The sequence below is a fragment of the Canis aureus genome, chromosome 32, assembly GCF_053574225.1.
Source record: "Canis aureus isolate CA01 chromosome 32, VMU_Caureus_v.1.0, whole genome shotgun sequence".
Lineage (NCBI taxonomy): Eukaryota > Metazoa > Chordata > Mammalia > Carnivora > Canidae > Canis > Canis aureus.
Genome location: NC_135642.1, coordinates 22213740 through 22237092, shown reverse-complemented (window position 1 = coordinate 22237092; position 23353 = coordinate 22213740). Strand labels below are relative to the sequence as shown.

The 23353-nt window shown below is 40.9% G+C and overlaps 1 protein-coding gene across 2 annotated transcripts in view; it reads right to left on the bottom strand.

Moving 5' to 3' along the window:
- The window catches only part of TMOD2 (tropomodulin 2), a 76797-nt gene that overhangs the window by 24761 nt on the left and 28683 nt on the right, over nt 1–23353 (bottom strand). For both annotated transcript variants that reach the window (XM_077881105.1, XM_077881104.1), the window contains exons 2-7: nt 21045–21239; nt 18984–19140; nt 14328–14450; nt 9876–9962; nt 5423–5553; nt 3425–3532 (exon numbers count right to left, since the gene is read on the bottom strand). In XM_077881105.1, the coding sequence (XP_077737231.1) occupies nt 3425–3532; nt 5423–5553; nt 9876–9962; nt 14328–14450; nt 18984–19140; nt 21045–21170 (732 nt within the window). In that variant the 5' untranslated portion in view covers nt 21171–21239. The remainder of the gene's footprint in view (nt 1–3424; nt 3533–5422; nt 5554–9875; nt 9963–14327; nt 14451–18983; nt 19141–21044; nt 21240–23353) is intronic.

Sequence of the window (23353 nt, the reverse complement as noted above, 5' to 3'; positions counted from 1 at the left end):
TGGTATGAAAAAAATAATGTAAAATACCTTAATCCATTTTCAAATTATATTTTGAAATGATAATATTTGGGATCTATTGGCTTAAATAAAATTACTAAGATGAGTCCCATCTATTTCTTTTCTTTTTTAATGTGGCTACCAGAAAAATTTAAAATCATACACATGGTTTATATTCGTGGCTCTCATTTTGTTATGGACAGTGCTGTACTAAACTCTTGATTTTTACTTGACATCGTTGTTAATAACAAATGCATTTTTTAATGTATATGGACTTTTTCTGCTCCCTGCTAGAGATGTGGTCACACAGGTGTGCTTGGGGCATGGTGAGCTGAGCCTGATAATAGGTCACTTAAAAGCACTTCTTGGCTCGTCTACATGCTGTGTCATCTTAGTTAAGTTACTCAAGCTCTAAGAGCCTCAGTTGCCTCATTTGCAGAAGGGGATAATGCCATCTCACATACACATAATTTGCCTATGTTCACAATAATCCCAGAAGTGCCTCACTGAATCTGTTTCTGAACCTTTTTTTTTTCTTTAAGATTTTATTTATTTATTCATGAGAGACCAGAAAGGGAGGCAGAGACATAGGCAGAGAGAAAAGTAGGCTTCCTGCTGAGAGTCTGATGTGGGCCTCAATCCTGGGATGCCAGGATCAGAGCTGAAGGCAGACACTCAACCAACCACTGAGCCACCGAGGCATCCCTGCTTCTCAACCTTAAAAAGAAAAATCTCTTGAAACTGTTTGCTTTAGCACTGCTCCTTAGTTCTTTTTTTCTTTTAAAGTAATCTCCACACTCAAAGTGGGGCTAAACTCACAACCCTGAGATCAAGAGTCACATGTTGTGCCATCTCAGCCAGCCAGCCAGCCAGGTGCCCCCATCTTTAATTCTTTGCAGCAAGTTATTTAGTCATAATCACTAAGATCTCTATTGCCTCTGGGGCAATCAACCAATTTTCAACCTACAGAAAAGTTCTTTCTCAACTCTGGCATGACTAAAAGGAGAACCACCCAAGGGCTGCCAGGTGAAAGGTGAGCCATAGGAAGCTACTGAGGAATCAGGCCAGAGAGGCATGTCTCTTCACACCCTTAAGGACTGCAACTGTTCCTTACAATTGTGTGGTGTGCTTGTCACATGGTATGCACTCAATATAGAGTTATTGCATTAAAAACAGTATCAAAGACTTTATTAGATTTGGAATTTATTTAGTCCATTTAGCAAGTTATTCTATTTGGCTGGGTAGAAGAGTGAGATTATTTGCTAATGGTGCTGAAAATAGACTATAACCTATTTCCATCCCTGCAATTTTACTGTAATGTATTACATTGAAGTGGTAAATCATTTATTTATTCATCCCTTTAGTCAGTTACATACAAAATGTACTGTGAATATTTTGCTTTATTGAAAACAAATCTAAACGACAGAGATTATATAAATCATATACTGATAAAAATCCTTAAATTGTTAATTTCACCTTTAGCAGTGACCTGGTTCTGCTTTTTCTATTTTAATGACAGGTTTCAAACTCAAAACTGCTTTCAATCTACATATTTACATACGTAATAACTGCTAGTGAAAACACCAATTTTGTAGCTTAGTCCCTCTTACATGAGTGCTTATTTTATATTTGCTGTGGTCATCATGGAAATATACTGGATTGCTGAGAGGTTAGAGGGTATGTTCATTCATTCATTTAATAAGCCTTGTTCAGGGGCACCTAGGTGGCTCAGCTGGTTAAGCGGCTGCCTTTGGCTGGGTCATGATCTCGGGGTAGGGGTGGGGTCCTGGGATGGAGCTCTGTGTCCTGCTCCCTGCTCATCGGGGAGTCTGCTTCTCTTTATGACCCTCCCCTATCCAGGGGGCTCATTCTCTCTCTCTCTCTCAAATAAATAAATCTTTTTTTTTTTTTAAAGTGTTGTTCAAACATCTATTCACATTCAGCTTTGTGATAGGCAGTTATTACTTACATGTTGTCTGTTTTTATTTTTATTATTATTTCATTTTATTTTGTTTATTTTAATTGGGGTGGAGGAAGAAGGAGAGAGAGAGAATCTTAATCAGGTTCCACACCAAATGTGGAGTCAGACACAGGGCTAGATCTCACCACCCTGAGATCATGACCTCAGCCAAATTCAAGAGTCAGAAGCTTAACTGACGGAGCCATCCAGGCACCCCTATGTTATCTGTTTTAATGCTATTTTAGGTCTTCCAACAGACATGTGACTTTAAATCACATCATCAAGCCAAAAAAACTTGTTTTTCTAGCTGGATTCAAAAACTGAGCATTAGGGATCCCTGGGTGGCGCAGCGGTTTAGCGCCTGCCTTTGGCTCAGGGCGCGATCCTGGAGACCCCGGATCGAATCCCACGTCGGGCTCCCGGTGCATGGAGCCTGCTTCTCCCTCTGCCTGTGTCTCTGCCTCTCTCTCTCTCTGTGACTATCGTAAATAAATAAAAATTAAAAAAAAAACAACACAAAAACAAAAAAACTGAGCATTAGATGCTATAGAACCACAGGCTGATGTCCAGGCTGCCCCAAACGGACATATTTTAGCAAATATATGATAGGACACATTGTGTATAAATATAGCATAGGCTGATGGTTAAAGCATCCTGGTTGTAGAACCAGAAAAACCTGGTGGTTCCACTTACTGGCTGTGTTACCTTGGGGAAGATATTTAACCTTTCTGAGCCTCAGACTGCTCATTCGTTAAAGTGAGAACTAATAATAGTACATACCTCATAGTATTACAGTGAGGATTAGATGAGCTGACGTGTGTAAAGCACAGAGATTACTGCTCGCATTTACTAATTGCCCAAAAAATATTAGCTATTAATAGTAATAACACTGACTGGTGGTAATACTTGTAGTACTTTTTGGATTCAGGAGCGTCCTCATTTAGCTGAATTATCTAAAATGCATGGAAGGAACAGAGCTTTGGTTGGTTTTTTTTTTTTTTTTTTTTTTTTTTTTTTGCATTCTGGTTGACAGTGTCAAAAAATGTTTTAAGATCTGGCTGTTTAAAATTTTTGAAATTTACTAATCCATTTCAAAGATTAAAATGAAATACACTTTCATATGTGCTGAGTTCCTGTAGGATTTGGGAGTCTTATAATATTCATTAACTATGACAGAATGTAAAGTAGATACAAAAGTTTTGGAAAATACAAAAGCACAGAGCAAAATCTAAATATTTATTTAGCTAAATGCCTAATTGAATCTTATTTCTTTCTTCTAAAGTGTAGTGCTAACAAAATTTTAGTTAATTCAAAGTGCCTGACTTTTGAGTTGTTTTATTATCTCATTGGAACATTTAACTGCGTAGAAAATACATTTACCAGATCTAAAAATTGTTAACTGATAAAATAAAAATAGTTCCTACTGAATTAAATATTGTCATATTTTTTTCTTAAGATTTTACTCACAATTGCCACAGGGTCATTGCTGCGGGTTGCAGCCAGGCTGAACTTCTTTACATGAGTGTTGGTTTCTAGAGCTTTTGCAAATTCCTTCAGGGTTGGAATTGGAATGTTCTAAAATGAGGAAGACACGGATAGTTGATAAACCATTCTGTAGCTCCCCCTACCCCAAGTCAAGGACCCACAGCTTTTAAATATTTTATGGGTTTAAATGACTAAGTGCCAGACATCCTTTTTAAAAGACTCATTACCCATCATGTTTCAGCAACTGAGCCATCCTGGGCCAATAGAACCCTATAGTGTCTAATGAGGGAATCTAACACAATACAACATTTTGGTATATCACCCTTCCGTTCACTCTGGCCAAGATATTATGCACATACCAAACTTCCCTCCTTTTCTCTTTTATTCTCTATATTCTAGCCAGACTGACCTACTTGCCATTCTCTTAACATATCGTGGTCCTTCTCTCCTCCACATTCTTAGGTATGCTTTTCCCTTTGCCTGGAAATTCTATTGTCCTTTCCTCTGATTAATTCCTATTTGTCTTTCAAGACCCAGCTGAAATATCACCTCCTTTGTTTACTCACTCTCCTAGGCAAGATAAAACATTTCTTTACCTACAATTCCACAACATTTGGGGTTTTGCCATATTATGTTGTAGTTTACTTAGTGTTGAGTGGCTATGAGCAACTCAACCTCTTTAAGTGCCACCAAGGATTAAATGAGATACTGTGGTCTTCCCTTATCCATGGGGATATGTTCCAAGACCCCCAGTGGATGCCTGCAACCATGGAGAGCACTAACACTGTACAGATTTGTTTTTTCCTGTACATACATATGATAAAGTTTAATTAATAAGTTATAGGCATAGTAAGAGATTGACAATAGTAACTAGTAATAGGATAATAGTAATAATATAATATAATAAAAGTTATATGGATGTCTCTCTTTCTCTTTCAAAATACAGCTATACTCACCTTTCTTCTTGTATTGATGTGAGATGATAAAATGCCTTTGTAGTGAGGTAAGGTGAGGTGAATGGCATAAGCATTGTGATATAGGGTTAGGCTACTATTGATCTTCTGACAGTATGTCAGGATCACCCACTTCTACACTGTGGCAGACTGAGGGTAACTGAAACCATGGAAAACAAAACTACAATAATAGGGGGCTACTGTAATGAATTCCAATTATTTAGCAAAGGACATGGCACACAGTGAGTACTCAGTACAAGCCAGTTATTATTTTTAAATGGCAGATGTTGGCCCAAAAAGAAGTAACAAAATAGATACCAGGCAATGTTCTCTCTCTCTCTCATGCACACACACATCCTTCTTTCCCATCCCTTTGAGAGTAACACGACTAATTACCAAATAGAATAAAGCAGAAGTGACAATGTGTGACTTCAGAGAATAAGCCATAAAAGGCACTGTGGCTTCCTGCTTGCTCTTTCTTTTTCTCTTCAACCACTCGCTCTGGGGGAAGCATGCTGTCATGATGCCAGGACACTGAAACAGCCCTATGGAGACGTCCATGTGGTGAGAAATTGAGGTCTCCTGCCAAGAGCCACATGAGTGTGCCATCTTGAAAGTGGACCCTTCTGCCCCACTCAAGCCTTCAGATGATTGCAGACCTTGATGACAGCTTTATTACAGCCGTGATCACATGAGATCCTGAGCCACAACTACCCAGCTAGGTGCTGATTCCTGACACTCAAAAACTGTGTGAAATAACAAATGTTTGTTGTTTTAAGTCTCGAAGTTTCAGGGTATTTTATTACCCAGCACTAAATAACCAATATTCTACCTTTAACATAAATAGTATGATTGTTTTTGAAGAATTCCAGAAATCAATTTTTAAAAATTTCTTCTTTGAATAGGATACCTTGTCTCAACATCAGTGACTACAGGGATTAGAAACAGGCATGAAAGCAGGCAGTCAATGCTATTAAATTTTCTAACTTCATGATACATCAAGCAACTGATTATCATAATGAAATACCTTAATATTGTTGAGGTTGACTTCTTGCAGGCTGGGATCATTGGCTTTCATCTGCTGCAGGCTTACTTCCACATTGGTAGGATTGGGTGGTTCTTCAAATATTGGCTTGACCTTCTCACCTTTGACCACATCTAACACACAAATTTTAATTTTAAAAAGAAAATGTAAGGGCTCTCCTCTCAAAATCGGAAGTGACTTCCCCCAAAACGACCCTTCCTTCCCATGCTCTGATTCCAATTATACTGTAATATCAATGATAGTAAAGTTTATTCTCAACTAAGCAAGCATGGGAATGGTATGGTTCTGAGTTAAAGTTTCAGAGACTGATGTTTCTCAACTCCATTGAGAAGTCTCAGTAGCTGATGCTACATGGAACCAAAAGTGCAGTAGGCCCTATAGCAACCTCCACTCCCAAAATCACAGGCAGTTATTGCTGCTGTATATGGACCACTTTCAAACTATAATAATCAAAACACTGGATTTGAGATGCAAAAAAGAAAGTTTTTTCATTTCCAAAACCATACTATTCCTCTGGACTCTTTTTTTTAAAAATATTTATTTATTTATTCTTTTAAAATAGACCCTGTGCCCAATGTGGGGTTCAAACTCATGACCTTGAGATCAAGAGCACATGCTCTACCGACTGAGTCAGGTAGGTGCCCCCTCTGGCCTCTTGACCATACCTCACCCTTCTCTGATTTCTATTTTAGATCTTTGATTTTGACAAAAGTATGGGGAGAGAAAGGGATAGAAAGGCAAAGATGGAACAATTCTCAAAAACAGTTATCAGAAAATGTTTCAGGAATATATTTAACAAACATAGTGTTAATATCCCAATATACACAGAGCTCCTACAATTCAGTAGACAACCCAATTAAAAATCAACAAATAATATGACCAGAAGAATCTCTGCCCATCAACCAAAAATATAAAAAGTAATTAAACTGTGAAATTAAAAAATAAAATACCTTTTGGCTAGCCAAAAAAGTGTAAAAAGAGATAACATGTAGAGCTGGCAACAATGTGGAGTAAAACACATCTCATGTTGATGAGAACATAAACTGATGCAAACTTTTTGGGGGAGTAATTTGGCCTTACCTATCAAAATGTAAAATGACTCAGTAATTATGTATCTAAAAGTCTAATCTATAGAAAAATAGCATGACTACATAAAGACATATTTAGGAACGTTCACTGATGTATTACTTGTGACAGCAAAGAGTGATAAACAAAATGTCCATCAATGTGAAAATGGTTAAATAACTTACAGCATAATTACATAATAAGATGCTACCTTTTCAGTAAAAGAATGAGGCAAACCTACGTGTGCTGATAAGAGAGCCACAATTTGAAAAAAAGCTAATGAAAAATGAAATATGTATAGATATAACATATGTACAAGATCTGTATGAGGAAAACTACCAAACTTTATTGAAAGAAATAAAAAGAACTAAATGGAGAGATATTGAGAGAGACTCAATATTGTTAAGATGTCAGTTCTTCTCAACTTGAGCTATAGATTCAATGCGATCCCAGTGAAAATCCCAGCAAGTTATTTTGTATGTAATAATAAACTAATTTTAAAGTTTATATGAAAAGGCAAAAGACCCAGAATAACCAACACAATACTGAAAACAAAAAACAAAGAGGACTGATACGATCAGACTTTAAGATTTACTATAAAGTTACAGTAATCAAGACAGTATGGTAGTGGTGAAAGACTAGACAAATAGATCAATGGAACAGAATAGAGAGCCCAGAAAAAGATCCACATCAATATGGTCAACTCATTTTTGATAAAGGAGCAAAGGCAATGCAATGGGGGAAGAGATAGTCTTTAAAAAAATGGTGTGAGAACAACTGGTCAACCACATGCAAAAAAAAAAAAAAAAAAAAAAAGAATCTAGACAGAGAACTTATACCCTTTACAAAAATTAACTCAGAATGTATCATCTAAATGTAAAATGCTAAACTACAAAACTCCTAGAAGATAATATAGGAGAAACCCTAGATAAACCTAGGGTTTAGCAACAACTTTTTAGATACAACACTAAAGGTATGGTCCACGAAAGAAAGAACTGGACTTCACCAAAATTAAATTTTTTATTCTGAAAAAAGATATTTGCAAAATACATATCTAATAAAAGATAGTTATCCAAAATATACAAAGAACTCTTAAAACTCAACAATAGGACAACAACCTGATTAAAAACTGGGCCAAAGACCTTAACTGGCACCTGACAAGAGAAGATATGCAGATGGCAAGGAAGCATATGAAAAGATGCTCCACATAATATGTCATGTCATTGGGGAAATGCAAATTGAAATAATGAGAAACTACTACACGCTTATCAGAATAACTACAATCTGATTTGACAAAAACAAATGCTAACTAGAAGTGGAGCAATAGAAACTCTCATTCTTTGCTGGAGAGAATGCAAAATGTTACAGCCACTTTGGATGACAGTTTGGTAGTTTCTTACAAAACTAAACACACTGTTATTATAAGATCCAGCAATCATGTTCCTTGATATTTCCCCCAAAGGAATTGAAAGCTTATACCCACACAAAAATATCCACACATGGATGTTTATAGAAGCCTTATTCATAATTACCAAAACTTGGAAGCAACCATGATATCCTTCAGCAAGTAAATGGATAAATACATCCCTATAATACGATATCATTCAGTGCTAAAAAAGAAATGAGCTATCAAGTCTGAAAAGGCATGGAGGAAACTTAAATGTATATTACTAAGTGAAAGAAGCCAATCTGAAAAGGTTACATGCTGTATGATTCCAACTATATGACAATCTGGAAAAGACAAAACTATAGAGACAATGAAAAGATCAGTGGTCATCAGGAGCTAGGAGAAGATTTGAAAGATGAATAGGTGAGCAGAGAGGATTTTTAGGATAGTAAAACTACTCTGCATGATACTATAATGGCAGATGCATGTCAGTATATATCCATCCAAACCCATAGAACATACAACCTCAAGAGTGAGCACCAATATAAACAATGGACTTTGGGTGATAATGCTGTGTCAATGTAGGTTCATCAAGTTAACTAATACATGTACCACTCTGGTGGGGGGGGTGTTCATAATGGGGGAGGTGATGTACAAATTGGGGGCAGGGAGTTTATGGGAAATCTTTGTGCCTTCTGTTCAATTTTGCTATGTACCTAAAATTTCCCTTAAAAAACAGTCTTAAAAAAAGTTAATGATCTGTGTATGCATAAAAGCCCAGGAGACAATACATCAGACTTTTAATAACAAACATGCTGTCAGAATGTTACCCTTTTTTTTCTTTAAGATTGTATTTATTTATTCATGAGAGACATAGAGAGAGAGAGAGAGGTAGAGACACAGGCAGAGGGAGAAGCAGGCTCCATGCAGGGAGCCCGACGCAGGACTCGATCCCAGGTCTCCAGGACCAGGCCCTGGACTGAAAGCAGCGCTAAACCACTGAGCCACCCAGTTTGACCCTTACCCTTTGATACTGAAGTTAAAAAGTATAAACATTTTTCATCTGTATAAACATTTTTCATCTGCACCCATAATGAAGCCAGAAAGAAAAAATTTAAAATTAACATTGCTTATTGCCTGAATAAATAGCCCAGCATAAGTGATAGTTTGTAAATATGCTGCTCAGACTAGAAAGCACCTGCTCAGACTCCTTCAAAGAGAATAAAATATAATTATTCTAATAAAAGCTGTGATCTTCTGTAAGTTTTTACAGCTCCTGGATCACACTGTAGCAAAATTACCTGATTATTGGTCTGTCCTGACCATGGACAGATATGTTCCTTTGGGCAGAGACCATTTTTAATCTTTGTACCTAAGCCTAGAACATTCATGACACACAGTAGGTATTTAGTAGATGACTAATTAATGAGTCCATGAGAGAGTCTAATAAACTGTATACTTCTCCAAGAAATGCTAATACAGAGAATTGTGGCCTCTCACTTTCTGGGCCAGTAAGTTCATGCCAGTGTGTCTTTCGCACTGTCTGGGGGAAGTGGGTATTCAAATTCTAATGACCTGCATCCATTATTGAGACAAAATAGACACTCAAAGGGAACTTATCAAAAATATTATAGTTGATTAAAAAATATCGTTAGGAACATGAAACTCTGGAATCTATGCTATGTCAGTCTTTTTATCAGCAATTTCATACTTTTAACAGATCTACCAAAAAGTATGTTCTGGGCAAAACACACAGACTACTGGTACATTATGCTGCAAAACAACTTTGATTATTGGCTTCCCTTTTCTGGTTTGACTGCTCAAAGCCCAGTGATCGATCCTTGGTGAAGTGATAGAATCTGCCCACACAGCCTGCAAGATGGAAATCTGGATTCAACAGGCAGCCAGTCAACAGGCCTCCCTCCTATCAACAACACCTGGAGCTCCCAAGTTGCACAAACCACAGACTCCACACCAACTTACTTCTCACGGGTACTTTGCCACCTTTAGTGCTGGCCACTTCTTCATCAAACTTTGGATTGTTGAGTAAATTGTGTACGCCAAGAACAGCTAGAAACAAAGATAATCAGTAAATATATATTAAGTTTGGGAAGGCATGTTAGGATGTCCACAATGTTAATTTGCCCCTTGAAGATCAATTCTTCATATCATAAAGTAAGCCTCCAGCACCTCCTAGCCTTGCACAGTGTGTGGGACACATATAGTGTTTTTTTTTTTTTTTTTAAGATTTATTTATTTATTCATGATAGACATAGAGAGAGAGAAAGAGGCAGAGACACAGGAGGAGGGAGAAGCAGGCTCCATGCACCGGGAGCCTGACGTGGGATTCGATCCGGGGTCTCCAGGATCACGCCCTGGGCCAAAGGCAGGCGCCAAACCGCTGCGCCACCCAGGGATCCCCACATATAGTGTTAAATGAGCTTACATATTTTTAAAAATTACTTCCCAATCCTTTTCCATTGCCATCAGCAATCTTCACATGTCTTTCTGTGGCTATACAGGTAGAATCATTTAGGATCTGCATGGCAATGATCCAGTTATGTCCCCAAATTACTGAAAACTTGCTTAGGCCTCCTAGTTAAGTAGACTCAACATTTCTGTTTTCTCATCTGTAAAGTGTGAGGGTGGGACTGAGGCTAAGGATACTTTAAGATCTAACATGATACAGACTACAGCAAATAGCAGAAAGATCATGGGCCTCTTTCAATGAAAGCCACTTCAGTCTCTCAGTACCAATAGGAGTTGTCCTCCCCAGTTGAGAACATCCTAGGATGGGGGGAAAAAGAGAGAGATAACAGCAATAAAGGGTCAGATAAGCATACTGAGATTTTGCATCTCCTGTATTACGGGGAGCTTGCACCAGGAGGCAGCAAAGGATGCAAGAAACAGCACTGGGCCAGAATGAGCTCTGCGCAGGCTGAAAGGCAACTGCCCCCTTTACTAATGAAATTATACGGATGAGATTGGCCATCTGGAGGAGGATCCCAGAACAGGTAATCTGTCAACAGGAGGCAGAAGAGTATCTCAGAGCTCCTCATCATTTGTACTGTAATCTACACATCAGGAGCAGGGAGGCAGCCAACAACAGCCCAATAAAGGGCAAATGTTTAGAGCCAAAAGCTCTGGGTTAAGAGTGGCACTCAGGAGCCGTCAGCCAGAGTTGGAATCCTGGTTCTGCCACATACTACCTGTGTGACTTGGGAAGTTACTAAATGCCTCTGACCATGTTTCATCATCTGTAAGGTAGGGATGAATAATAATTATACTTTAAGTGTTACAAGGGTCAAATGACTTATGTGCCAGACACTGTTCTAAGCACTTTACAAATTCTCATTAAATAAGTAAGAATTTGTCACTATGTCTCTGGCACTGCCGAGGGAGAAGACATCCTATTTGATAAACCCAAGCCACTGAGATCATCCAAATGCATTTTGTTTTGGCCCCATATCCACTAAGCAACTTCTAATTATAATTTGGCTCCCATTGCCAAGTTGTAATTCTTGTTTTATCTGTTTCCAATGAATCTGGCTAGTGGGTCAGCCCCAAATTGACATCTTTTATGTGCACTACAAGATTGAGTCTCTAGACCAGCAGAACTGGGGACCATGCTGAGCTATAGTTGCTTGAGGAAGTGCTGTCTTGGAGGTCAGCTGCTACTCCCTTGATGACATTCTGTTGTCTACCTGCCATTACAACATGCGAGGGGCAGTGGCACTCTTTCTTATTTAAACCTCACTGGCTACCCGCCCATCCGCTCATGGGGCTGCTCTTGATCTTCCAGAAAATACCATCCTAGAGAAGATACTGTCACCCAATCACTGGTGGGCTTCTCCCCTCCTGAGTTCTGAAGGAGCACCTGATGAGGCAGTGAGGTTAAATAGAGATGAACAAGACAGTTTTCTATCTCAATTATTCCTCTGGTTTTATTGTATGAATTTCAGAATCTAGATTCTTCCAAATGACTGGTGTTTTTCCCTTTCTCCTTTCTTAAGCATTTCCTGGGAGTGATGCAGCCCTGCATTCTCCCCTTGGGCAATTCCAGTAGAAACCAGGACACAACCCTTGAGAGGAACAGTAACCATAACAGGATCCCTCCACAGCAACAGAAGGCCACTGCAAAGCACCGGCTTAACTGTGTGACGCAGGTGCCTCAATTCCTGCAGTGATTTCTTCTTTCTTTTCTTTCTTTCTCTTTCTCTTCTTTCTTTCTTTTCTTCTTTTTCTTCTTTCTTTCTTTTAAAGATTTTATTTATTCATGAGACACACAGATTTCTTTCTTTCTTTCTTTCTTTCTTTCTTTCTTTCTTTCTTCTTTCTTTCTTTCTTCTTTCTTTCTTTTTCTCTCTCTCTCTCTCTCTTTCTTTCTTTCTTTCAAAGATTTTATTTATTTATTCATGAGACACACAGAGAGAGAGAGAGAGAGAGGCAGAGACACAGGCAGAGGGAGAAGCAGGCTCCCTCTGGGGAGCCTGATGCAGGACTTGATTCCAAGACTCTGGAATCATGACCTGAGCCAAAGACAGATGCTCAACCACTGAGCCACCCAGGTACCCCTCTTGCAGTGATTTCTGAGAGAGATTTAAACACATGAACTTAGAACTAAACACTGATATCATCACAGAAGGAATGAAGATGTAGCTGAGATGACAGACATGCTAATAGAATAAGGTATAGATGGTTCCCCTGGGAGGGAGGGTTAATTATTTATCTATCTATCTATCTATCTATCTATCTATCTATCTATCTATCTATTTATTTATTTATGATAGTCACACACAGAGAGAGAGAGGCAGAGACACAGGCAGAGGGAGAAGCAGGCTCCATGCACTGGGAGCCCGACATGGGACTCGATCCCGGGTCTCCAGGACCGCGCCCTGGGCCAAAGGCAGGCGCTAAACCGCTGCGCCACCCAGGGATCCCAGGGAGGGTTAATTATTATTACAAATGTGTTTCAGTGAAATAAAGATGTAAGGATTCTTGCTAAAGCTTGTGGACTGTTTTTTTATTATTTTTTTATTTAAAAATTTTTAAGATTTATTTATTTTTAACAGAAAGAAAGAAGAAAGAAAGAAAGAAAGAAAGAAAGAAAGAAAGAAAGAAAGAAAGAAAGAAAGAGAAAGACGGAGGGAGAGGGAAAGAGAATCCCAAATGGACTCCATACTGAGGCCGTACCCGACACGGGGCTTGATCTCACAACCCTGTGATCAGGACCTGAACTGAAACCCAGAGTTGGATGCTTAACCAACTGTGCCACCCAGACACCCCAGTATGGGCTGCTTTTTTAAATCACCTTTATTCTGTAGTGATCTAATAACTCTAATAATCCAAATTTACATTCCACTTGGAAAAAAAACCACATTCCATTAATGCACAAATATGCTGGTATATTCATGGAACCTTTCTTGTAGGATATAGTAGAAATGGGAGAGGACTTGATTAGGGTGAGAAACTTATAACTTTCATGACATATTCTTTGGTTATTGTTGCTCTGTTCCAATAAAAGTTTATTTACAGAAACAGGAGGCAAGATACAGTTTGCTGGCCCCTAATCTACCCCCATCTTGACTACCCATTTATGTTTTGTCCATCTATATATAACCAATTCAAATCACACCATCAAATATTATTTTGTTGCTATTGTTAAGAAAACTAGAAAAAGAGGAGAGATTGGGCTGAATGGCTTTAATTACTTTGTGGATGCAATGGTAAGTCACTCCTGCTTCATGGCTAGGCTGACAGACCTCTTAGTGGCAATCAAAATGGAATTGTGACTGTGAGGAAGACCAAGAAGTTCATGGATACTTTCTGATGATAAAATGTGATAAAATGCCAAATGTGAAAGCTCCTTAGAGTAAGGGCTATTATTTCATTGCTTAAGTTCTCAACACTCCTTTAGATTTCTTCTCTTTGGTTTCACAAACTCTTGTATTTTGTAGGATGGGTATTATTGGGGCATTTTATAGCTAAGATAAGAATTTACATTTTATAGCTGAGACACAGCAAAATAAGATTTGCTCAGAGAGATGAAGTCACTTGCATCAAGTCTTATAGCTACGTAATAGCTGAAGTCAATCTGGTATTGCAGTATTTAGCAGTAGTTACTGAGAAACTCAAAGGCTGCTGCCATGCATGCCAGTGTGTGCCTAGAGGTCACAGAGCCAGACAGGAAAGTTTCCCAGAGCTGAGGACTATTTTTTTTAAGATTTTATTTATTTACTCGGGAGAGAGAAAGCACTTGTGAGAGAGTATAAACAGGGGGAGTGGAGTGGCAGAGGGAGAGGGAGAAGCAGACCCCAACCCCTGCTAAGCAAGAAGCCTAACCATGTGGGACTCCATCCCAGAACCCTGGGATCATGATCGGAGCCAAAAGCAGACAATTAACTGACTGAGCCACCCCAAGAACTGAGGACTAACCTGCAAGATCGTAGAGTTCGGTGTCAGAGGCACTGGCCAAAGCTTCTTCCAGTTCTGGATCAAGGGTCACTTTTTCTTCTTTATGAGTTTCTACGGGCTTTTCTTTGGGGATGAAGACTCTCCCTTTAAATCAAAAGGAAAACAAAAACTATTTGTGTACTGCTGACCAGGGTAGGGTAAAAGTACTGACCAGACCACGCATCTCTGGCCACTAAGAGGCGAATCATTAAGCCATGGCACACCCATGGGATTCCTTCATTGCTGGAATGATGGCAGTATCAGTAATCCACTATTGGAGGGAAAGAGTGTCAGAAGAGGAATCCTGTGTTCTGCAGAGCTGAGATCTGAGGAGACTACAGTTCTTAAACAGAGAAGGAAATGGTGGTTTCTACCTCTCTACCATCAATCGCCCTTAGACCCGGGCAAGAGAGGTCCTGCCATGTGCCCCACACTTTACAGGGCTCACTCTGGTCCTACTCTCCTGCAATCTCCCTCCTCCCCATGTCAAGGGAGGAGTCATGGGGCCAAAGGGACATTCCTATCCAGAAACCAGGCCACCTGCTAGGCCATGTTCCAGGCATCTAAGACCATGGAATTCCCTGCTCAAAGAACTCAGAACTTGCTTCTAGGGCCTACATGACTCCCTGCCCCATGTTCATCCTCCTGAAGGCATGTCACACTGCTGGAGTGGGCACCCCCAGGCCAAGGGGAGGTCATTTGTGGGTTTATATGATGAAGCTCAGATATGTAGGGTGGGTGTCAAATATGTGTAAAGCCCTAGGATATAGGACAGACCCATATGCTAGCACGGAACTTTTGGAAGCCCAAGAACCCTGGGCTTCTAGGTCTATCTGTAGGAGGACAGAACATATTTTACCAGTTCATTAGCTTTTAAATACTTATAAAAGATGGCACATGGGCTTCTATTTGTGTTCTTGCCTCAGACCCTGTAAATATTGGAGGGAGATCATTCAAACAGCCCCAGGGGTTCCTGAGGGACAAACTAGTGCTCTCCCAGAGTTTTTCCCCTTAGATTGAGACTGTAGACCACTGGGATGCTATATCTGGGATCACTTGGAGTAGTGTAGTAACCTGTGGACACAGCTACCTCTCTAGAGCATACCAAAGGAAGTCAGATTTAAAAGGAGAAATCAGGATTGACATGCTTAGAAATTGTGGAGGTCTGTGAGCAGCAACGTGCTCTGTGCTTCCCATATGTGCATACCCTGCCATCATCTCCAGCCTCATCCTGTCAGTCAGATTCCATTTATTTTGCCCCTAACTCACTTCTGAATATGCTGATATCTGTGCCCTACCTCCTCAGCCCCAACCTCTGAACTAAAGATTACATTGCTGAGAGGATGGCATGTTATTTGCTCTTAATTTTTAGCTAGGAAAAAAAAAATTTTTAGCTAGGTCAACGCACCCACATCTCACAGATTCAATGACTCATAGGGGAAACCCAGGACACTCCAGAGCTGCCATAGCAATACTGCAGACCTACTTACGCTCTTTTCTAATTCCTTCCAGCTTTTTTTTTTTTTTTTCCTTCCAGCTTTTAACTCTTGATTTCCTCTCTGGAGCTGCTCTCACTTCTTGGCATAATCTTTGAAATTGGTCTCCTCCAATTTGATCTTTGGAATTCCCTAAATACTTGCCCTTCCTCTGCCTTCCTTTCTTTGTCACCTTGGGTAGAACAGAGAGCTGGCTCCAGCTTCAGCCAATGGAGACCAACACTGTTTCCAGGTCTCTCTGGCTAGCCAGCCCTTCTTCATTACCATTGGAATGGTAAGAGTCAAATCCAAAGTCAGTAATTCTCCTTTAGAATTCCTCTCCAAGAGATGTCCTTGGTTGCAGGGCTGCAGACTTCCTGACAGTTGACCAGATCTTCAAATGGCTGGATATGTAATCAGGGACCAGGCAGAGCTGGGCACCCTAGAGAGACACCACTGCTTGTAGGCAGTCTGGGGTATCCTGGCTACAAGGTCTCCACCACTGACCATCAGCCTGCTTCCTGCCTCAGCATCACAAAAGCTGCCACATTTCCCAGAAAGAAGGAAAATACACTGGAGAATGATGCAAAATACAAGGAGAATGGCCAGAAGATGGAATATGAGAGAAGAAAATAACCAATCAATAACATTTCAGATACTGGGGTTCAGCCTGGACTTATTTTTCATAGTATCTGCAGCCTGAAGCATTTTCTTTGTGGCTCAGATTATATTGGCTCTAGAGTCAAAGAGGTTTCTACATTCCTCCCTCCTGGTAATGTTTAGGATTACCCTAAACACCATGTGCATAGGTGGCCCACAGCTGTCAAAATTTAGGACAACTGCCGCCGCACATCCATTCCACGTGGGGAGGGGGCAACCAAACAAGTTCTAAATGGGTAAAGCTACTGCAGAGAGTGAAACATGGCCCAGGAACCCAAGGGCCCAGAGCACACAGCCTTCAGAACGGAGGTTATACAACCCTTCCCCTGAGGCCTTTATGACAGCCTCCACTGCTTCCAGGTTACCCAATGGTCCTTCCAGGGGCCCTGCAGGCTCTACTCTGTTCCCTCCACTCTGTTTGGAAAACTTGCTCTCTGCTCATTTCGCCAACTGTGTTGCTTTCCAACCCTCTCCAAAGCTACACTGGGCAACTGTGTACCCCTTTCGCATCCCCATTTACTACTCAAACTACTCCTGGACTCCTAACTCCCCTGTGAATCACCTGTAGATTAATGTGGATGGAGAGATCATTTACAACTGCTGCTCCTCAGACCTCTATCTGAGAAGAAACGATAGCTTTCCTCTTATTATTCTGTCACTACCCTAATATTGGATGTTAACTGGGATTTTGTTGAAGATTTGACATTGTAATTTTTCTTTCACAATGAAATTAATACGACAGCAGCTATGCTGCCATAGAAATAGCTCTGTATTTCTATGGCAATCCTTAGTTATTTGCCCAATTTGTCACTGTCTAACTTTCTTAATAAATTGATGTGATTAGTGGTGCACGATCCATCAAATGTGCATGATTCAGGGGAGAGCCAGATGTCAAGGAAGAGAAGGCAGCAGCACTCTGACTCGTGCCAACTGAGGAGTGGTGCTCCTACCACCTGTGGTCCCATACAGAAGCTCCCAGATGGCACTCATGCGAACCTATATTTATCAAGTGCCTCCCCTGTGCCAGTTTCTATGCTGGGATGCAAGAGAGACACAGTCCCACTGTGAAGATCTCATCTAAGGTAGGAAACACACAAAACCCAGAGTAAATCAACAAAATGATGCACACAGTGCTTTGAAAGCAATAAATGAGTGTCATGGCAGAAAGAAGGGATCTATTTTAGAAGAGGGTCAGGGAAAGCCAGAGGCCCTGACATTTAAGCAGACTGAGACTTTTAGAATGTGAAAAATGGGGATGTGGGTCAGAAGAAAGAGATTATGAAAAGACCCTGGGATGGGAAAAGAATTTGGCAGGTTTGGAGAATTGAACACAGACAGTGTGGCTGAGGCTTGGCAAGGGAAAGAGGTACGGTGATCAGACAGGTGGGCAAGGTGAGCTCTCCCGAGTGATGAGGACCACAGTGAAGATGTGAGACTTTAATCATGGAAGAGACATGGTCTGATTTGCATTTTAAAAAGACTGTAGTTGCCATGAGGTTATTGATGATTCCATTAGTACCTGTGGGCCCCGAGTCCTTGGCTGTAGCTAAGGAAACCACACAGGCTGTTGGAGCCCGGGGTTGGGAGCTGAGGAGGAGGCTTTTCATTGCCTTGGTTCTGAGCTCAGTCCTGGCATGGAGGAACATCCCCTTGCTCCTCAGAGCCTCTCCAGGACTGTCACAGTGCTTCTCTCACCAAACCACAAGCTCCTTGAGGCCAAGGTAGGGTCCTATTGACTGTGGTGCCAGCACCTGTCACATGGTTCTGCACAGAATGGGTGCTTGGTAAATGCGGGATGAGGGAATGGTTGACTGCTCTCATCTCTAAGTCTCTAAGGGTAACATCTTAGGCTAGAGTTCTGGTGCCACAGCAATCCCAGAAATGGAATAGAAAGGCCCTGAGGGGACGTCTGCTGCTGGTAAAGCCCTAGGCTAAGAGAAACACACCAATATCCCTAGGGTCTTCTTTCAGGCATGACACTACCTCACACTGCCAAAATGTTCTTTGGGGCTTAAGATGTTTTTCATAGGACTAATTTGAGTGCCTCTACCCTCTAAGTATTCATTTAATTAGCTTATACATTCTGCTGTAATTTTTTTATTATTAAACTTTATTTATTTATTTATTTATTTTATTTTGGAGTTTTAGGACCATAGAGGACAGTACAGAGAGTTCCCATATACTCCTTGTCCCATGCTTACAACCCCCTCCCCCAGCAACATCCTACAGTGGAATGGTACTGTTTGTTATAACTGATGGACCTACACTGACTTCACTATTATCCAAAGTCCAGAATTTACATTAGGGTCCACTCTTGGTGGGACACATTCCATAGGTTTGGACAAATGTATACTGACATATCTCTACCAGCCATGATTCTTTTTAACCACAAATCCAGTTCTGGGCTTATTTCCCACTTTCAGGTCAGGTACCTTGCTAGACTCTCCCATGACAAGGTATGAGGAGTACCTTCGTCCCAGAATGTGACATCTGTGCCCCTTACCTTTCTTTTCTCCAGTGAAGGGCACAAAGTCTTCCCTGTCTTTCTGTTCCAAGGCCTCTTTCTCCAGGTACATGAGGAGGTGCTCGCGATCAAACGGGCCAGTGGCTGCTTTCTGGGTCTGGTCTTTCTGTCGGAATCCAGCTGGCAGCAGTGCGCTCTGATGAGACAGAGGTGTGAGCAGGAAGGAAGGTGTTTGTCTTACTGATTCTGTTTCTCCCCACCCCCGCCCTGCTGTATACTGGGGAGGCAAGGAGAAGGAGACCTGTGCAGAGGCAGAGGTGTACACTGAGAGCTGGGGTCTCTGGCATGTCTCCGAGGCCCTATTTGCTCTAACATCCTATGCTGAGAGGAAGGCTCCCAACGAGCACAGGCAGAGCACAGATGGCTAGAGCAGCCTCTGAGCTTTCTGCAGCTGCATTCCAGAATGTGGTAGCTAAAAGCCAGGCACCTTTCATGGCCTCCTTCCTCATAGATCATATTTAGGTTTGGTCAGGTCTGCACCTGAGGTGCTCCCAAGCAGCTATACAGAGACTAACAAGGAACCACCATTTCTGGCCTCTCTCCTAGGAGAACATCCAAGCATGTAAGCAAATATTAGGGTAGATGCGGATACCTACTTAAGCTTTAGTGATCCCTTCCTTAAGTTTCAAAAATAAAAACGTTTTAAAAAGTGGATAAAATAGGGACGCCTGGGTGGCTCAGTGGTTGAGCGTCTGCCTTTGGGCCCAGGGCAGGATCCTGGAGTCCCGGAATCGAGTCCCACGTTGGGCTCCCTACATGGAGCCTGCTCTCCCTCTGTCTGTGTCTCTGCCTCTCTCTTTCTGTGTCTCTCATGAATTTAAAAAAAAAAGAGTAGATAAAATATCCTAAGTGTCTGGCATATTGGATATCACATAAATAATTTTTAGTAATGTAATTATAAAAACTTCTTAGTAATATAAATATAAATGATTTTTTTAATTTATTTTTTATTGGTGTTCAATTTACTAACATACAGAATAACCCCCAGTGCCCGTCACCCATTCACTCCCACCCCCCGCCCTCCTTAAATGATTTTTATTTATAGTAAAATCACTATTTTGGATGTCTCTGATTCTAATTTTAAGGTAACACTATCAGTGCTAAAGAAAATACCTGCTAAACAAACACTGTAACAAACTTCTTTGCTTTTCAAGAACTCACAAAAATACTAGAATCTCCACTTAAATTTACATATTATTGTTATAATAATTCAAATCTATCTGTTGTGAGATCACCAAATATTTCAAGTTATTTATGCATTTTTTAAAAAAATGAGATTAAAAAATCTGTCTTTAGGGTTAAAGGCCTATTTTATTTATCTTCTTATTTATTTTTTAGATTTTTTCCATTTATTCATGAGAGACAGAAAAAGAGAGAGGCAAAGACATAGGCAGAGGGAGAAGCAGGCTCCATGCAGGGAGCCCGATGTGGGACTTGATCCCGGGACTTCAGGATCACGCCCTGGGCCAAAGGCAGACCCTCAACCGCTGAGCCACCCAGGCGTCCCTAAAGGCCTGGTTTAAATACCATCTCCAATGTTTACTAGTAATGAGATCTTCTGTATGTCCCCTCATTTATGAAATGGGAATAATATAATTTACCCCAAGGGCTCTGTGCCCAGTGGAGTGTATGACCTCACAGAAGAAATCTGGTTTTTTTTTTTTTCCCTTTTCCTCTTCCCCCTCTTCTTTCCTAAGTCAGACCAGTCCTTTCTCAAACAATGGAAAATCTTTTACCACTGACATTAAATTGGTCATTAATCATTACCATTATTAATGGTAGTAAATCATTACCATTGACATTAAATTGAAAAATAAATTTACCATGTTAAATTGTGGCTTATTATATATTATATTATATAGATGTGGCTGCTAAGGTTCTTTATGAATTTGTCAGAGTAAGTGAGCCAGAACCAATCAGGGGAAGGACACAGAATTTGTATTTGGAGTAAGGGATTTCTAAACTATTGTTTAAGGAGCAAGCCACACCATTTATCCCATACTACCATTAACCACTCGGCTTCAGTTCCAGGTCACTAACCTTGGGATCTAGGTCATCAAGAACATTTTCCAACTGTTTCAGTTCCTCTTCTGAGAGTTTGCCAAGCAGCTCATCTTCATCAATGTTCTTGTATTTCTCCAGCTCTTTTTGAAAAGGGAGTGCCATGGCTTCTTATTTGCCCTTCTCATGGGTCTTGAACATTTAAGCAGGCCAGCTTCCTGAGACCTCAGAATACTACCAAAAAGAAAGAAACACTGTTATCTTATTCTGCAACCAGGACTTATTAACAGGAGACCAGGCTCTGCTATCTGCCAATGGAGTCCTTATTGGACGAATAATTCAACGAAATGGTAAGATCACCTCCAATGGCAGAGCAAAACCCTGTTGACAGCTTAGAAGGTGTTTGCGTATGCATTCTTTCACCTATTTAGATCTTTACAAACAACCCAGAGAGGAAGCCTGGGTAGATACTAATATGCCACTTTACAGATAAAACTTTTAGGCAAAGGTGGCTGAGTGCCTTGCCCGAGGCTCCAGAGCTGGGATGTGCTAGGGTCTCCTGACTCCCAGCATAGTGGGTGCCTTTCCACCACACTACTCTGCCTCCTCCAGTTTTCCATAGAAAATAGTGAAAAACAATGAACTAATTGTAAGGCAGCTGTAAGAAGCACATTTGTGTCTTCAGGGAGAGAGTGATGTGAAGAATACAAAATGGGGTTCATTCAGGAAAGAGAGTTTGGAACGTCTGTGTGAGAAAGCGTTGTCCACTAACGCCCTGCAATTAATCCAAGATTCTAAAATCCTGACTATGTACTCTCCACGTTCCTCTTCTCTTTTTTTCCCCCCCTCATCTCCTGTTTTCTTTCTAGCCCCAATTCTTTTTTTTTTTTTTTAAGATTTTATTTATTCATGAGAGACACACAGAGAGAGGCAGAGACACAGGCAGAGGGAGAAGCAGAGACACAGGCAGAGAGAGGGAGAAGCAGGCTCCATGCAGGGAGCCCAATCACACCCTGGGCCAAAGGCAGATGCTCAATCGCTGAGCCCCAGGTGCCCCTCCTTTTTGTTTCCTTGGTCATGCTTTTTTCCTTTTCCTTTCCTTAGTCATGCTGCCTAGTTCGTTATACTTCCTTCATACCACCTCACTCCTGGACTTCCGCTCAAAATGAAATTCTTATGCAATCCCATCTTTCTTGCAGAGGATTTTCCATCTCTCCTCTAGAAAGATAATGTTGCAATTAGGAAATAGCAAGGTACTTAGCTGACTGTGTTTCTCCTTAGGCGGTACTAAACTCAATCAGATCTTTCAAGGCGGGGATCCCTGGGTGGCGCAGCGGTTTGGCGCCTGCCTTTGGCCCAGGGCGCGATCCTGGAGACCAGGGATCGAATCCCACATCGGGCTCCCGGTGCATGGAGCCTGCTTCTCCCTCTGCCTGTGTCTCTGCCTCTCTCTCTCTCACTGTGTGCCTATCATAAATAAATAAATAAAAAAATTAAAAAACAAACAAACAAACAGATCTTTCAAGGCAATTAATATTTGTTGCATACCTACTATTTGCCAGGCACTCATCTAAAAGCAGTAATACAAAGATAAACAAGACGTGACTCCTTCTTCAAGAAGAGCACAGCTCACCGAGACACACAAATAGAGAAAATACTACACGATAATGCTATAACAAAAGTAAAGTGTAAAATAGGTTTAAAAACATATGAGGAAGTAATCACTAGGTAAGGGGGAGGCTTGAGGGGAAACTAAAAAAGAGGTTCCCTTTGAGCCTTGAAGGAAGAGATCATAGGCAGATGTGGGTGGGGAAGGGTTATTCCAGGAAAAGGGAACAGCATAAAAGGCACAAAGATAAGAAGGTGTCTGATGGTGTGCTGGTGAATGGTTGGTATGCTACAGGGCGAGGAAAGAACTAAAGGCAAGAAAGGGACATGTGTGCAGCGCCTTCCCTATAAGCCCTGCCAAGGAACCTGCGCTTTATTCTCTTGGAGATAGGGAGCCACCACAAATTTTTAAAGCAGAAGAATCATCTGAGAAACACTGCGTTTTTACGTAAAGTAATTCAAGGGGCTCCTGGGTGGCTCAGCCAGTTAAGTGTCTGCCTTCAGCTCAGGTCATGATCCCAGTGTCCTGGGATCAAGCCCCAAGTCAGGATCCCTACTCCATGGAGAGCCCGTTTCTCCCTCTCCCTCTGCCAGTGCTGCCTGTCTCTTCCTCTGCTTGTGCTTGCTTGCTCTCTGTCAAATAAAATCTTTAAAAAAAAAATAAATAAATAATTCAAAATGTAAGAATGAAGAATGGGAAGAACGGTTTGGGAAGAGATCAGTTGAACATGAGCCACTGA